Genomic DNA, 15,817 nt, shown 5'->3' on the forward strand with positions numbered 1-15,817 from the left:
AAAATTGAGATTAAGAACATCTGTTCATCAAAAGACACTAAACATTAAAAGAGTGGACAAGGCAATTCAGAAAGTAGGAGAAAACACAACACATATTTCTGGCAGTGGACTGATATCTAGGATGTATAAAGATTTGTTTATCCAGGATATATAAAAACCAGTAGAAAGAAGACAGACCACTCAACCCAAAGTTTGGTTGTTTTATTGGGAAAAGAGTTGAGCGGGCACTTCACAAAGGGGCCACCCAAAAGGCCAATAAACATATGAGAGAGGGCTGGACATCATTAGTACATAGTAAATGCAAATTATAACCACAATACAATATACAACGATACACCTAACAGATGGTTCAATGAAAAAGATAAAATACCAAATGTTGGTATATAGCAAAACAACTGGAACTTTCATTACTACAGTGGGAATGTCAGTACAATTGCTTAGGAAAATCAGCTGGGAATACCTAGGGAAGCTGAACATATCCTATAAACCAGAAATTTCACCGTGTTCACCAAAAGACATGTGCAGTAATGTCCACAGCAGCTCACTTCAGAGTCATCGCAAACTGGAAACCTCTCAAATGCCCATCAAAAGCAGAATGGATAAAAAATAATTGTGATATATTAACACATGGAACACTATATGGCAACTAAAACGAACAAACCTCAAGGGCATGCAGGGAATGGGTGCATCTCACACACTTAAGGCTGAACAAAAGAAACGCATAAAAATTCTTCCAAAAAGACAAAGTCTACCAGGTTACACTGGAGTGGGGTGGGAGGCTAATGATGGAAAGAGGGCACGAGTGGGACGCCTGTGATGCTCCCAAGATTCTATTTCTTGATCTGGACAGTGGTTACGTGGTGGGCTCAATTTGAAAAAATCCATCCACCTATACACTTAAGATCTGTGTGTACTTTGTACGCCATACTATAAGAAAAAAATTCTTTGATGCTCTAATTCATTATCATCTCACATTTCTTCCTGTCCCAACCCCTTGTCTAAGTCGAGCTCCATTCATCCTCAGGGTCTCAGCATTAACTGAGGCCGTTGCAAGAAAGCTCATCCTCCCAGGCCTTTGCACGGTCGGGGGAGAGGGGTGTTCTCTCTCATCATTTAGGTCCAAGTTCAAATGCAATGAACACCCTCAAAGAGGCCCTTCCTGGTCCCACCAACCTGGCCAGCTGTTCCCTCTTTATCCCATTAGCCTATTTTATTTCTTTCATACCACTTCTTAAGAGCTGAAACCATTTTGACTCCTTCATGTATATCTGTTTTGGGGGCACAGAGACTCTGCCTCTGATTCATTGTTGTAGCCCTGGCACCCGAAAGTGCACCTGGCAAATCTATCCAACAGCTTTGAGACTTGTATCCACACAAGAGCTTGCCTGCAAATGTTTACACCAGGTTTACTCATAAGCGCCCTAAACTAGAAGCAGCCAAGACGTCCTTCAAGGTGGATGTGAGGAGCCTTGCTTCATCCTCCTCAATAAACCAAGCCTACCCCAGGAGAAGGCAGAGTCTCTCAGAAGGCAATGCCCTGCACCCGGCAATAAAAGATGTAAATAGAACCCCTGATTGCAACCAGTAGGCATCTCTGAAATGAGACAAACTAACTCCTACCACCAGTAAGAAAGCATATCTAGGAACTTTTTTTTGTTTTGATTTTGTAAAGTGGAGCCAAGAGGGAGAAAGAGTGGAGTCTCAGTTCCTGGAGGTGGAGGACCCAGGAGGTGGAGTGAGCCAGTGTCTTAGTCACAATGACTGGCTGGAGAATTTGAGTTTCACTTTACTCAGTGTTTCATATGGGCTCGGCATCTCATTTTTTTGTGCTCCTTCACTGTTTTAAGTTGCTTTGTGCAAGGGCAATTCATAGTAAGGTGTCAATGATCAATAAACAAGTTCCTCATTTTCTCCTTCTTTGGAGTAGTAAGTTAACTCAAGCTTAGGATGTTTACTTATTAAATGCAGCCCACCATCCCTCTCCGGAGTTTAACATGGGAATATCTCAGAAGTTTGAGGCATAACTGGTAGCTAAATGCTTTTAGAGTCTCAGGCTAGTTTAGGTGGTAGTCTGTTTACCTAGATACACAAACGTTTTCATTATTTAAATATCCATTTATAAAAAGTGCTTGGGCATAAGATTACTAAATATTGAACCATCTAGGGTTTGATGAAGAAATGGAGTATTTTGGCTTAACAAAAGTCACTTGTCTACTACAGAGAGTACATGTTATTTTTTTTTCTTATAGTATTTGTAGGATGTTTTCATTATAGCAAGTATAATCATGTTTTAGCACCAAATCAATGACTCATTTTCTCATTTTCTCAAGTCATTTTCTTGTGACTTGTCAGAGAGCTTCCATGCCCCATCACAAACAGGAGAAAAACCAGTTTACTAATTAGAATTGGTATGTAGAATGTTAGCGCACAAGAATTAAGCAGAAAAGTCATTTTTGCCAATATGAAAACTCAACACCTTACCCACTTGACTTGAAACATTTAATTAAATTAGCAGAAATGAATGAAGCAGTGATGTCAGCTGCACTCCTGACATATAAGAGAAAAAATTAACAGATGATTGACCAAAGAACTCAGAACAAAGACATCCTTTAGCAGAAGCAAAACAAGTTGTTAAGGGTTTTTCACGTTACATTTAGAAGAAGCATTATATTTTCTTACTTCTATCATATCAACCGTAATAATAGCTGGTACTTTTAAACATGTAGAAAAAAATACTCACTCTGCATCCTCTGGCTTATTTTAAATGAGTTTCTAACTTTTAACCTCAAAGTTCCATCTAAGTGGATAGATAGGGAGCCTAAGGGCTTTAACACTAACTGCTCATGCAAACCTGGCAAAGAAATAAGTAACACACTCACGGTGATACATACTTGAGAGCTAAAGGAACTGAATTTTTTAAAGAGATAGCTGAATCCTGGAAATGGCTTATTTAAGAAATAATGGGGTCCTGTAAATTGTTAAAAATGAAGCGTATTTGAAAATGTATCAAATAAATTCAGCAGAAAAGGCTTCCCCGGTGTATAGGTAGAACATACCAGAATTCACCGAAATGATCAGGTGGCGAAGGTGAAACTGTTATTCACTGTTTCCAAGAGCAGTTTCAAGGAGGGTTTCCAGGCGGGAATTCCTGCCCATTCTCAGGAATTTTTTTCCCTTTCCCATTCCCGAATCCCAAGATATAAACTGTTTTCTGTTCTCCACGATGACTCGTTTCCACAAAGTGACGACTGATACTACCAACCATCTGGGTTCAAGGAGCCGATTTTCCCGATTTTCCGACCACATTTTCTCAAGATTCGGGAACGGAAAAACAAAAAAAAATCCCGAGAACGGGCGGGAATTCCCACCTGCAAACCCTAGTTTCAAGCGTGTCTTCCTCCTCTTCTTCCTGGCAGTTTACACTTGAGCATGGGACCAAGTCTCTCCGAGCCTCAGTTTTCTTTCATTTAAAAAATGAGATAACTACTTATATCAGAAAGGTTTTGTGAGGATTGAATGGCATTGTCTGATGGATTCTTTATGAATTCTGTCATCATACAAAATAAATATAAAGAGGAAGAAATTCTGCTTTTCACTTCCTACAGAAACTGTCCATAAAAAAAAAAATAACTTCATTTCTTTTTCCTATGCTGTCATGTTAGTTCTAAAACTAACAATAAAGTGACATTCCAGGAATAAATTCCCCAGTGAAAATTAATTTGTTTAGTACAGATTTATTCAGCCTCTTATTTAGGCTAATTTGTACCCTTCACGTTTTTAAAATTTGATTTCCTAAAGCTGCTGCGATTTTCCCTCTTAGACGCTCATTTTATAGCTCAATACACATGCTGCTCAAGTTAAAATAAATACCAACATTAGTTAATTAAGAGTTGCCAAGATAAAGGACAAATAATAAGAACAGGAAAGGCCCCGCCCCAACAGCCAATATTATAAATTATATGCTGAAAGTTTTTTAGTCAAACATGCCAGCTCTTCTTAAAGGTTAACCCAATTAAAGCAAAAAAAAAAAAAAAAAGAGCAGATAGGGTAGCTATGAGTATCTGTACCTGTCAGATTTCAAATTTAACTTGGAAGTTAATAGTGAGGAGGAAGTGCTGGAGCGGGAAAGAAGGATTTCAAAAGAAAAGGTTTCTCAATTTGATCCTTTCCATCCAAGTCACATCACACCAGAGATGATGCCAAGGAAAGGCTGGAAAGATACACTCTCATTTTAGCTACTAAAACTAACTATGTACATTAGACGATCTAGTGACTAAGGCTAATTCTTGTCTCCAGTTTACCTTGAGAGGAACAGACCCTTCTGTTACTGCTTTGACTATCACCGTCTCTTTAATAAATCTCACTTTCTCCAGTGCAGGGCCAGCTTTATATAGCATCTCTAAGGTAGAACTTGAAAGCCCTAGACCAGCCTCATTTTTTTCAGAGGAGAAAAGTAAAGCTGGAAACAAAAGTCTATCAGGGAGATGGCTTGTCAAAGTCACCAAGCTGGTAAGCAGGGCCCAGGCAGAGTGTCACAGACCAGGGCCCTGCCCAAAACATCGTATTGGGAACAATCGACGTGTTTGATTTCATTGATTTCATAGATGCCAACAAGGTCGCACAGCCCACAAAGAATACAGCCTGCTCAGACTTATTCCTGAACTTCAGCTGTTAGGAGATTACTTTCTCTTACTTAAGATCTTAATTCCTATTAAAATAAAAGATGAAGTGTTTTCCGTCATTTACACTACAATGTCAATAAACGTATCATACCCTTTTCTGAAAGCAGGCTTTGAGTAAAGGAAATACACAACCACTATGCAGTAAATATATGCTGGACACACTAATACAACTGCAAGCAGGAGACAGTCTGTGCCCTCAAAACACATGCTCTCATATGAACTCCTCCATTCTTCTGTGATGAGAAGGATCCCTTTACTTAGTCTACTTTTTCTCTTAGCCAGTTTAAAAGGATAAAATCTTCTCGTTCCTTTTTCCTCATCTATGTACATACCTGCTGAATGAATGAATGAATGCATGAATGAATGAATATTCCTGCCCTCCACACTTCCTTCCACAGTTTTCCCCAAGGATTCTTTCAAAAAGCAAAAGCCCTTCTTGGATCATTTTTTTCCTCAACAATGAAGTGATGCTTTAGAGCCTAACCCACACTCTGGTCTCTTCTTTTTTCGAAGCTTTTACGCAGTGGAACAGATTTCCAAAATGCCAATGCCGACGAAGAAAAACCTGGTGAGAATTTATTGGCCCAAACTTTTAAGCAGAGGCAGGAATCCTGGCTTTCATTCCTGTTCTATCAAGACTTGTGTAAGCCTGTTACTCTGAATGTTATCCGCTGGTGGAAAAGCACTCCCCACTTCCTAGCACAGCAAGCGTTTCTGCTCCCAAAGAAATGAACGGTTACAGCATAAATAAAACAGTATTCTTGCACATGCTGAAAAATTAAAATTACAGAAAAGAATGGCAGTAAACTGTGATTACTTCCTTAGAGGACTTTTATCATCAATGCATCTGTGCTTTATTCCATAACAACTTCCTTTTCGTTCACTGGTTCAAAGGACTGTAGAGCTATAACTCATAACCATGAGAAAGAACCAAAATGTCAAGTCAGTGAGGAAAGGGCAGATTTTCAATACAGGCAGAGCCAAATTACATTAATGCAAGTAATCTGTGGTATGTATTTCTGAAAAGCACAGCACTGGAAGATGCTGTCAACTGCCCTTAAGAGTCAGTTTCTGTCTCATTCGCTTGACAGCCAGGTACAGGGCACCAGGTGTGCGAGAGGCACTGGAGCTGAAAGGTCACAAGTTCCTGCCTTCTTGACGCTGCAGCTAGGGGTGGAGGGAGACAAGATTACAGGTGGGATACCGAGGAAGGGGTAAGAACAAGCCAACAAAGGCCTTGTCAGCCAGCCTGCTGATGAGGAGACATGCCAGCGAGGTTTCCTGGCGGAGATACCACAGGGTGAGCCTGACGAACACGTAACAAGTAGACAGGTAAGGTGGGGGAGGGAGAGAGAGATGATTCTGGCAAAGGGAGAAGCAAGTGCAAAGGGGTTCCTACCTGCCCCACATTAGATCTCAGTTGATAACTGGAAAAGCAGGGGTGGGGACAGTGACAAGAGATGGAACTAGAGAGGTGAGCAGGGGTAACCGCTGAGCCAGCTGCTGTCACAGGCTAAGGTGTTCACACTTTATCCTGAAGGCTGTGGGGAATAACAAGCTCAGGTCTGGATTTTAGAAACACTCGGGCAGTGTGCAGACAGCATAGCAGGAAACGAGGGCTCAGAGGAGGAGGCCCCAGCCCTGGGACCAGTGACAGGACAGGGGTCCACTCCTGACTCCACCCCTTGAGACTTACGTGACCTCTGACAAAGGCCTGTCGCTCCAGCTCTCCGTTTCTACCTACCTTACAGAGTTAATTAACCCTTATAAGGATTAAAGGAGAGTTCATGAAGGATGGGGTATGCAGTAGGAACTTAATAAATGTAGCTGCCAGAAGCGATGATAGCATCCTGGCTGTGTGACTTTGGAATCAGCATGACCTTGGACAAGGACAAGTCACACCTTCTCTGCCAGTTTCTTCCTCTATAAGGAAGAAGTGAAGATGATACCAGCCACCTCATAAACGTATTGTGAAGTCTGATTGTAGAAGATAAGGTGTCTAAGTTACCTGGGCCTCCCTGAGAGCTGCACTCGTGGCAGAAGTAGTAGTAATGACAGCAGCAAGAGGAGAGCGCTGGTAGTGGTAGCAACACCAGTACGACAACTAGCAGTAATTTGAAGGAAACGAAACTGAAGTGTATATTGCCCTGATTCAGGGGAGGAATCCTAAAGTGTTGGACTAAAGCAGTGGCAGTGGGAAATCAAGGAATCAGATTCCAGAGCCACAAGGAGCAAGAGCCACAAGACTTCATGACTACTGGGTGTGACAGGCAAGAGAGAAGGATGCCAGCCCCATCTTTGGCTGGGACCTCTGTAAAACGGCAGCCCCTGCCTTTCACTGAGGGAAGTGAGGAAGAGGAGCAGATTTGCAGAGGAATCTTTCTCTAAACTCATTTTTAGAGAAGATGAGTATGAGGTTCCCATGAGGCATCTGAGTGGAGCTGTCCATTTCAAAACTCTCGGAATATGTCTGGTACTCAGAAAACAGACCTCGGCTAAAAACTTAGATTGAAGAGTTGTCAGCTAATGGACAGGAATCGAAGCCACGGGAATATTTGTATCACCCAGAAAGAGCGTGCAGGAGTGAAAAACAGCAGAGAAGAGAGAGCAAGGGTCCAAAGGCAGACGCCGTGTGACATCAGCATGAAGAGGCGAGGAAGAAAACCCAGGAAGGAGGTTGGAAGAGGAGTGAGGGAACAGGATGAGAACCAGGAGGGGACGGCTTGAGAAGCCAAAGGCTTCCAAAAGAAACGATGACAGGTACCTAATACCACAGAAAGCCAAGTCAAATAAAGACCCCAACAAACCCACTAGATGGAGAAACCACAAGGTCCTCAGGGAAGCCGTGGTGGGAGCTGACACCAGGTGTGGTAGATAAACAGTGTGCGTCATGGGTAAAGAGCTGGGCAAAAATATAGTAAGGGAAGGAGAAAGATAGAGTAGCAACCAGAGGAGTTACAGGATTGAGAAAAGAAAACATTTTTTGTGGTACGGGTTAGTTGTCGACAGAAGAGAAAGACTTCAACTTGTCTGTAATACTGGAGTACAAGGGGGGAGTGTTGAAAATGCAGCCAAGAAAGGAAGGTCAGTAAGGGAAGGAAGCGCAGGGGGTGTGGCTGGACTAGCCCGAACAGGAGGAATTTGGAGGACACTGGCTGAGGGGGAGCGTGTAACAGCCAAGGTGCCTTGAAAAGACAGGTGAAGGTTTGAAATAGCCAAGTGCAGGAAACGAGCGACAAGAGACGAAATGAACTGTGCACACACCACATGGAAAAGAGAACGATTCAGACTTCCTTCTTCTTTCCACCTAGAGAGAGATGGCGTCTTTGAGGGGAGTCATGAGCTAGGCGGGGTATGCCCTATGGAGCTGGTTGTTTCAAAGCTCGGGAGGAAAACAGAAGACACTGGAAGCAGCCACGGGTCAGAGATGAGACCAGCAGGCAGAACTAGTATGGCAGAGGACACAGCAGACGTGGAGAAAAAGAGTAGACAGGAGACTCCGGGAAGACCAAATTTTCCAAAGAATTCTCTCAATATAAGCCTAAAAATCAATTTGCTGCCCCTACTACCTTTAAATTCCTGTTTGGAGCAAATAAGTCAGTGGAGGCAGGTGTATTTTTCAACAACGCTGACATAACACAGTAATGATGCGAGAGTATGATATGGATTATTATAACAAAACCATGGATCCATTTTTTTTCTCCTAGCCATGACTATGATAAAGAAACACCACCAACAAATTCAAACATGGGTGGCTAAAACATGGGTGACTTTTCCAAGGTTTTCTGAAGATTTGACCCTTTTTCATTTATTCAAGCAAATGCTTAATGGTTAAAGAACTGGGATCTATTAGGGTGGAGACAAAAAGAATTAAGACAGATCCTGTGTTCAAAATTGTTGAAGTCTAATTTCTCTGTAAACATATGGAAATCCACAGAACTTCCAGAACAAGGAAGGCTCTAGGAGAAAGGGGAATGATACAGAGAATGTTTGCCCATGTTCAAGTTCAAACACACACCAACATCTCTGACCTCAAAATACCCACACATCCTTCTCCAAACTGTACCAAGTAGACATGAATACCTTGTTTTCTTCTCCTTTCTGCCCTTTCCCCTCATCATACACAATAACCAACAGTTAGTGGCTAGTTATAAGTCAAATTACAACACTGACTGTACCTACCAAGTTCCAAGTCTTACCCATTCGATCCTCATAACAATCCTGCAAAGATTCCTTTAAAAATGGGGGAAAGTGAGGCTCAGAGAGGTTAAGGAAATTGCCTAATCTCTGACTACTCCTAGAAGTTCGGGCCATGCTAGAACTTCAGGCACATATAGTTTTGAAGCCTTTATTCTTTTAACCACTGCCTCCACACCAAATGTCCCTAACCGTTATTCCAAAGGGAAACCTGTTCAGTACAGTTTTCTTTTCTTCGTTTGGCAACTTAGAATTCTTTTATTCATAGACATTTAACATGTTTCATTTACTCCTTAATATTTTACAGATTGAGCTTATAGAGGTTTTTTTTTAAGCAGTTTTGTTTAAAAGGCTATTCATTCCCAAATACCTCCACGAATGGGGCGTCACCAAATAATCCACAAGCTGAATTCTAAGCAGCAGTTTCTGCCACCAGCGGAGGAACTCACAAACTAGCAAGGCAGGCGAATTTGATGTTGTAGAGAGAGAATCTAGATACACAGCAAGGACTGAAACTTAAATCGAGGTCTGATCGAAGTACAAGAACAAACCCACTGAGTGTGGTGTCCTTCTCCATGCACTGTCAGTCAATCAGGAGCTCCAACAGCTGTACCTGGGGGTTACCCAATACACAGGGTTCACAGAAGCCCGTCCTGCCTCGAGAAGCAGTACAGTGCAGGAGTCAAGGGGCATCTGAATTCCCAGATGCATCCCAGCTCCGCCACATCCCAGCTGAGCGCTTGGGCAGCTTCTTGACTTCTGTCTCAGTTTTCACACCCATAAAATGGGAGTATCAGAGGTTGTTACTAGGATTCCATGAATCATACCTGATCCATAGAAAGCATTCAATAAAGGTCAGCTAATTTTATTACATATATTTAGGCGTTTCCCTTTCTGGAGCAGTCTTTTTTAAACTATAGGCCATAATCCAAAAATGTGTTATGAAATCAATCTAGAGAATCACAACCAGCAACTCTGGGAAATGAAACAGAACAGAATGTCGTATTTAAATATGAATAAAGTCACATTTTATATTACTTTTGTCATTTTTTTTCTTTAGTATACACAGTAACATTAATGGGGGCTTTGTGTGTCTGTTTGTATATATCCATGAGTCTATGTATGTATCAGGCAACAATTTATAGGTATTTCTTCCTATGAGTCACCATCAAAAATAAAACTTTGACAAACACTGATTTGCAGCCTGAGGATGGTAGGGAGTCAGGGAAGATGAAAAGGGGCAATATGCCAGAAACCACTTTTTAAAATGCAGACAGCAGCAACCAGAGGAAAGCGCTCCTAAATAGACAATCAGGAAAACAATTCAGGAAACACCCTCTGTGTACAAGTCTGTTTATGACAAGGCTGCTCCAGGCGGTTCCATAATCTGAGGTTAACAACAGGCTTTCATTTCAAAAGCAAATCAAATTGCAAACCTGGAAGTACAGATGTTATCTTGATGCTGGGCAAGATGGGGAAAACAGATATGACTTACCCAGTAAATCATCTTGTAATACTTGTCCAAGCAGACACTAGGCCAGATTTAAAATGTTCTTAAAAACCCTCAGGGTTTGGAAGAGATAGGAAAATGTCTTAAACAGAAAGCCTTAAATGTGTATATAAATTTAACCAAAGAGAGCCATTATAACCAAATTCCTAGCTGAAGATTTAACTACCTGTAGAAGAAGATGAAATGCAAAAATAACTGTAAACACATAACTAAGCATTTTAGAATCCATGAAAATATTTATCTATGTATCCAAAAGGCTGTATGATGTGGTGTTTAGTCATGCCCCCTTAGATTAGGTAAGGAAGGCCATAATCTGGGCCCCAGTTCTGCCACACCCCTTTTCCTGAAGAGTTCCTGGGACCAAGTGGACCTATCTACCCAGAACTGGCATCCCTCCATCTGGTTTTCAGCTATGCTCCAGGTCCCCAGAGCTCCCTGACCAAATACCAAGTTGCTTCCAAAGGCATGAATAGACTCCTCCCAGATCTGTCCTTCCAAGGGGGGACTTTGCCACTGGTCTGAGCCAGAGGTATGGCTAAGGGGTGGCAGAAGGTGTGGACAGAGATTGGATATGCAAGTGGACACAATGCCCTCCACCAGGGACTGTATCAGGGGTGGGAAGCAAAGGGAAGCAGATCCTGGGTCCCGGGCAGATTCTCCCAACCGCATTCCAGCTCTGGGCCCTGAATTCTGAGAATTAAACAATCAAACCCAACCTTCCAGGCCATGATGGGCATGTTGTTGTCAAGGTAGGTGGATAGAATAAGTTTTATATAAGTGCTCGTTAGCTTAATGTATAACTTTTGAATATTTAGACATATGCTCTGAGGGCCTCCATCTGTTCTCTTGCACAGGACCCTGCAAAGTTACAGGCAGGCTTGGGTTCATACCCCCACCCCTGCCATTCACCAGCTCTGTGACCTTGGCAAAGCCTCATAATCTCTCTGTATCTCAGTTTCCTCAACTGTAAATCAGATAATAACAGCACCCTCTTCATAGGGTTGTTAAAGACTAAGTAATGAGTGCATATAAAGTGCCTAGAACAGCACCTGGTACATAATAAACTCTCCAAAAATGTCGTATTCTTCATCTAAAACTGATTGGCCAGTACAAACTTCTAGGTAAGACCACAGCCAGGAAGTTATTCTAGATCTCAGCCAGGCAATGTATTTCTCCTTTCCCACTCCTTTCTAATTTTAAATATTAATCTTTATGCCAGTCCAAAAGATCATTATTTTCTATTCTGCAAAGGACAAGTCATCTGCTGACCTGCCTGATAAAAGTTCTTCTGAAATTAAATATGTATTCATCTTTCCCCCACCTCCCCAACTTGGCAGATAACTCAGGCCTCTTACAAGTTTAAAATCTGGCAAATTGGCTTTCTGTAACAATTTCATGTAATAAACATTTGAAAACATTACCAACTCTAATTGTAAAAAGAACATTTCCTAAACTCCATATTCATGAGATTCAGAGCTATAAGCCAGAGTAGGTCCTTCTAGATTCACAAATCAGAGGCTGAACTACTTGAAGCTATCAGCAAGGACAGACTAATAGAGTCTTAAAAATAGAGCCCTACCAGTGGAGAAATAGATGGAAGAACACAATACTTTATATGGCTACTTATTACTCCACATGCTTTCGATTATTAAATGAAAGTGGACTATCAGCATAGTAATTACAAATTGACAACCTTCTCAATGATTTATATTCTTTCAGTCTAAAATGACAGAACAAACAACTTGAAGAGAAATGCTTGCCACATTTTAATGACATGTGGGCAGTATACTAGTATAGCATCTTGTATCATTTCACCACAAAACCTGTCTTCCAAATCTCTAGCTGTTTGCTATACGTTGAAGGTCTACAATGGGAGAAAACAAGTACCAGGAAAAGAGTCAAGGTCATATTTACCCTTTAAAAGTATACCTAACCTACATGTTCAATACAGTGAACAATCAATCCTTCATTGTTTCCCAGTTATTCTGAAGAATGTTTAAAATAGAAGAATTGCCAACCTACGAAGGGGCTGAAACTCTTTCTACCTTAGTTCTCCAAGTTACATCTAATTAGTCTCCCATAAAACGAGCATTGCTAAAGCATTGTTAATTTCAACAACAGTTTTTCTATTAACTCAAATCTTCTCCAAATCCAAAATGGAGTATAAAGACCAGTATGAAATAAATGAAAATTAATTAGATTCTACAGAGGCAAGACTGAGCGTATCCATCCATCCAACAATAATTCCATCTAAATCAAACATATTGTTTCTTTAGAGAGTTTTGCCAACTTCCTATTTTAAAAAACCATGAACACTTCCGATGTTGGCCAGGTTTTTTTTTTTTTATGCAACTAAAATGGCTTTTTATAAGAGCTGGGCTGGAGAAACAATATATTTTTACAAGCCCGTTTAGTCATATAGTCACGCTTCATTATATCATAATCATTCATCAGTAGTGCATAATGAGAATGCTGTTTTCCCTGTGTGATGAGAATATTAAGGGAAATATGTATTCAAAATAGGCCATAAAAATGTATGAAATACAGAATATGCCAAACCAGTGGAAAAGCCAGTGAGTTCATCTCGCTTTCATTTTTGCAGAACAGTTGTATGGGCACAAACCTAGCTTTAACTCAGGGGTCATATCCTAAATTATTAATCCTTTTCATTCCTCCACCCTTTCCAAACTCCACTCTCTTTAGAGAAGTAGAATACTTCATGTATAATTACTGTCATTAATGATTCTCATAGGAGATCGTGTTGGCTTTGGTCGCTTTTCTAGCCTACATTTGTTACAGCTTATTCTAACTATTTCTCCTAACATGAAATGCATGCACGTCTAACTGGTGTATAACCTGAGCTCCTGAAGTGTGGGAAATCATAATTCCGGGCTCCCGCACACCAACCACCCGCTGAGCTACCTTCCTCCCACCCAGGCACCCTTCCAGGTTGCCCACCGCTCTCATTCTGCGCCCATCCGCGGGAGTAAGTGAGCTTGAGGAGGAAACAAGAAAGCTGCTTCAACAAAGCTCAACCAACGTGTGCACCTTCGGTAAAAGCAAGGGCGAATTGTGGGGACACGCGTTGGGGCTGGTGGGAAAAGGGGAAAGCTTCATCTCATGGTTTTGATGTAGAATTTCAGGAACCGCGGGGGCCGCTGACATTCCCCAGAACCTCTCCTCTCCGTTAAGCAGCTTCGGGTCCCTTTCCTGCTCCCTCTCCCCCAAAATCGGGGCTGCCAGCATCCCCGCAGCGCGTGCTGTTCTCGGTAAGTGAGGCGCAGCTGGGGCGAGCCCCCCCAAACCCCGCTTCATGTAGCCGCAGCTATTAGCGCCGGGGCTCGGAGAAAAGCAATGCGCCCCTTAAGACCCAACCCCACAGCCACCAGGGGAGCCGCAGCTCTCCCGGCACGCGGCAGCCGAACCCAGGCAGCGGCGTCCACATCGCCGCGCCCCGGCGCTGGAAGACACCTTGGCCAGGGCACTCGCCGCGCTTTGCTCCCGGGGCTGTGTCTCGGGGAGTCGGGGTGCGCGGCCCGGAGCCCCGGAGAATTCCCGCGTGGGCACAGCTGGCGAGGGCGGCCGGGCCCCTGCCGCCGTGGCCCAGGCACGTACCTCGCAGCCGTACAGCTGTCCCAGCTGCTCCACGATCCACTCCTCCAGCACGAGCCGCTTCCGAAGCTCCTTGCGATCGTATTTCACTGTCACTTTTCCCTGCTGGTGGCGCCGCTGCTGCTGCTGCTGCTGCTGCGGAACCTGCCCAGCCGCCGCCGCCGCGGCCGGGGGCGCCAAGTCCTCCCGGGAGGAGCCGCCGCTCGAGCCCGGGCCGCCGCCGCCGCCGCCCCGAGAGCTCTGGAAGAAAACCCGCGCGCCGCCGCCGCCGCCGCCGGCCCCAGCGGCCGCCTCGCTGCTGCCCGTCGCCACCGACATGTCCCCGCGCGCGGGAGTCCGGGGGCCGCCCGGAGGAGGGCGGGCAGAGCGCGCCGGGCGCCGCTACCACCTCCCGCCCGGCAGCCGCATGCAAGGGGCTCGCCCGCACCTGCTCGGCGCGCCGCGCACGCCCAGCCGCGGGGCGCGTGGGGAGGTCGGGGGAGCCGCGGCGGCGCGGGGAGGCGCGGGGAGGCGGCGCGGGGGCGGGCACCGCGGCCTTAAAGACGCCAGCGAGGCCCCTCCGGGTCCGGCCGGGGAGGCGGGTCCGGCGCCTGGCGGCGAGGGGGCCCGGGGAGTGGGAGTTGCGCGCGGAAGCAGGAATGTATGCGCGTAAATGCGCGCGGTTGCCCGTGTCTAGACAAGCGATTGGGCGGGTGTGGGTCTGGTGCCAGACATGGTCCTCGGCGCGGGTGACCGTGTCCTCTCCTCCCGGAGACGGGATGTCGCTTCCCCCTGCAGCCCTGGAGCGCGGCCTCGGACTGCGCTGCGGCAGGCAGGGCACCGCGGGAAGGGGACCCGGAAAGGGGATCGCGCCACAGGTTCCTCGAGGGAGGGCGGGGAAGTGTCTCCTCCGCTCGCGGCCCCACCCCGGAGCTCCAAACACACATTATTCCTATTACTCATGCCACTTCCTTTCTTGGCTTGTGAGAAAAATTGACGAGGCGATGTTTGTTCAATCAGGCGGTCGCCGCGTCTGAGAAATTCTCTTCAGACCAGTTTTTCTCTCCTTACAAAGTGTCTGCTTATTCATAGGCAGAGCATGGGGGTATCTTTATGTCTAAAGGACAGGAGACCTGCTATCTCTTGGTCTAAAGGGCTGGGGGGGACATCCAGACAGCAAACATTTCTCTAAAAGAGTCAGGGACGGTTTACTGGTCTTAATTTCTCGTGTTGCGTTCCCTGCGTAGCCAGCTTTTTTCTCTCTCAATACGATTTCCAAGCTACCTCTTTTTACCCTGCAAAGCAACTGCACTGACTACTTTAAAAACATCATGCAGCCAAATAGAGTTAGGAATGAATGAGCTCATTATAAACTTTAGGGCAAAGAGACGTGGAGGGAAGTTATAAACAGAAAACTGCATGTGTGTGCATGTACAATTGGAGGGAGACACTAATATATTTCTGTTGTATATAACATTACTTCTCTGTTCTGGCAACTGAAAGAAACCACAAAGATGCTCAAACACAGTAAGGACCTTTTATGATTTTTTTTTTTAAGCTCTTAAAGGTGAATGGCAGCTCTCAAAGAAGTTTCTCAGAGATAAAATAGATAACCAAGTCAGTTTCCTCTGAATACTTTCCATGGTGAGATTCTAGACCAACAGCTGTAAAGGGACCAAAAACAATAGAAGTGCCCAGCAACATTCTCCTGGCTCTTCTGGTTCTTCAAATAATGGTGCCCAGATTGGCTCATCCCAGATTTATAATTGGCTCTCTTCCTTCTCTTTGGTGTTTTGCAGCAAGAGCCTGAGTAGGAATTTTCCCAAAGTGTTCCATG

At 44.2% G+C, this 15,817-nt stretch overlaps 1 protein-coding gene across 1 annotated transcript in view; it reads right to left on the minus strand.

The window, feature by feature from the left end:
• PPP1R14C (protein phosphatase 1 regulatory inhibitor subunit 14C) overlaps positions 1-14,457 on the minus strand; it is a 60,893-nt gene extending 46,436 nt beyond the window's left edge. Inside the window, exon 1 of the mRNA XM_081044966.1 lies at positions 14,005-14,457. Coding sequence (XP_080901092.1) covers positions 14,005-14,319 — 315 coding nt within the window. The 5' untranslated portion in view covers positions 14,320-14,457. The remainder of the gene's footprint in view (positions 1-14,004) is intronic.
• Positions 14,458-15,817: the final 1,360 nt, after the last annotated feature.

This window comes from Rhinolophus hipposideros, assembly GCF_964194185.1.
Source record: "Rhinolophus hipposideros genome assembly, chromosome: 3".
Lineage (NCBI taxonomy): Eukaryota > Metazoa > Chordata > Mammalia > Chiroptera > Rhinolophidae > Rhinolophus > Rhinolophus hipposideros.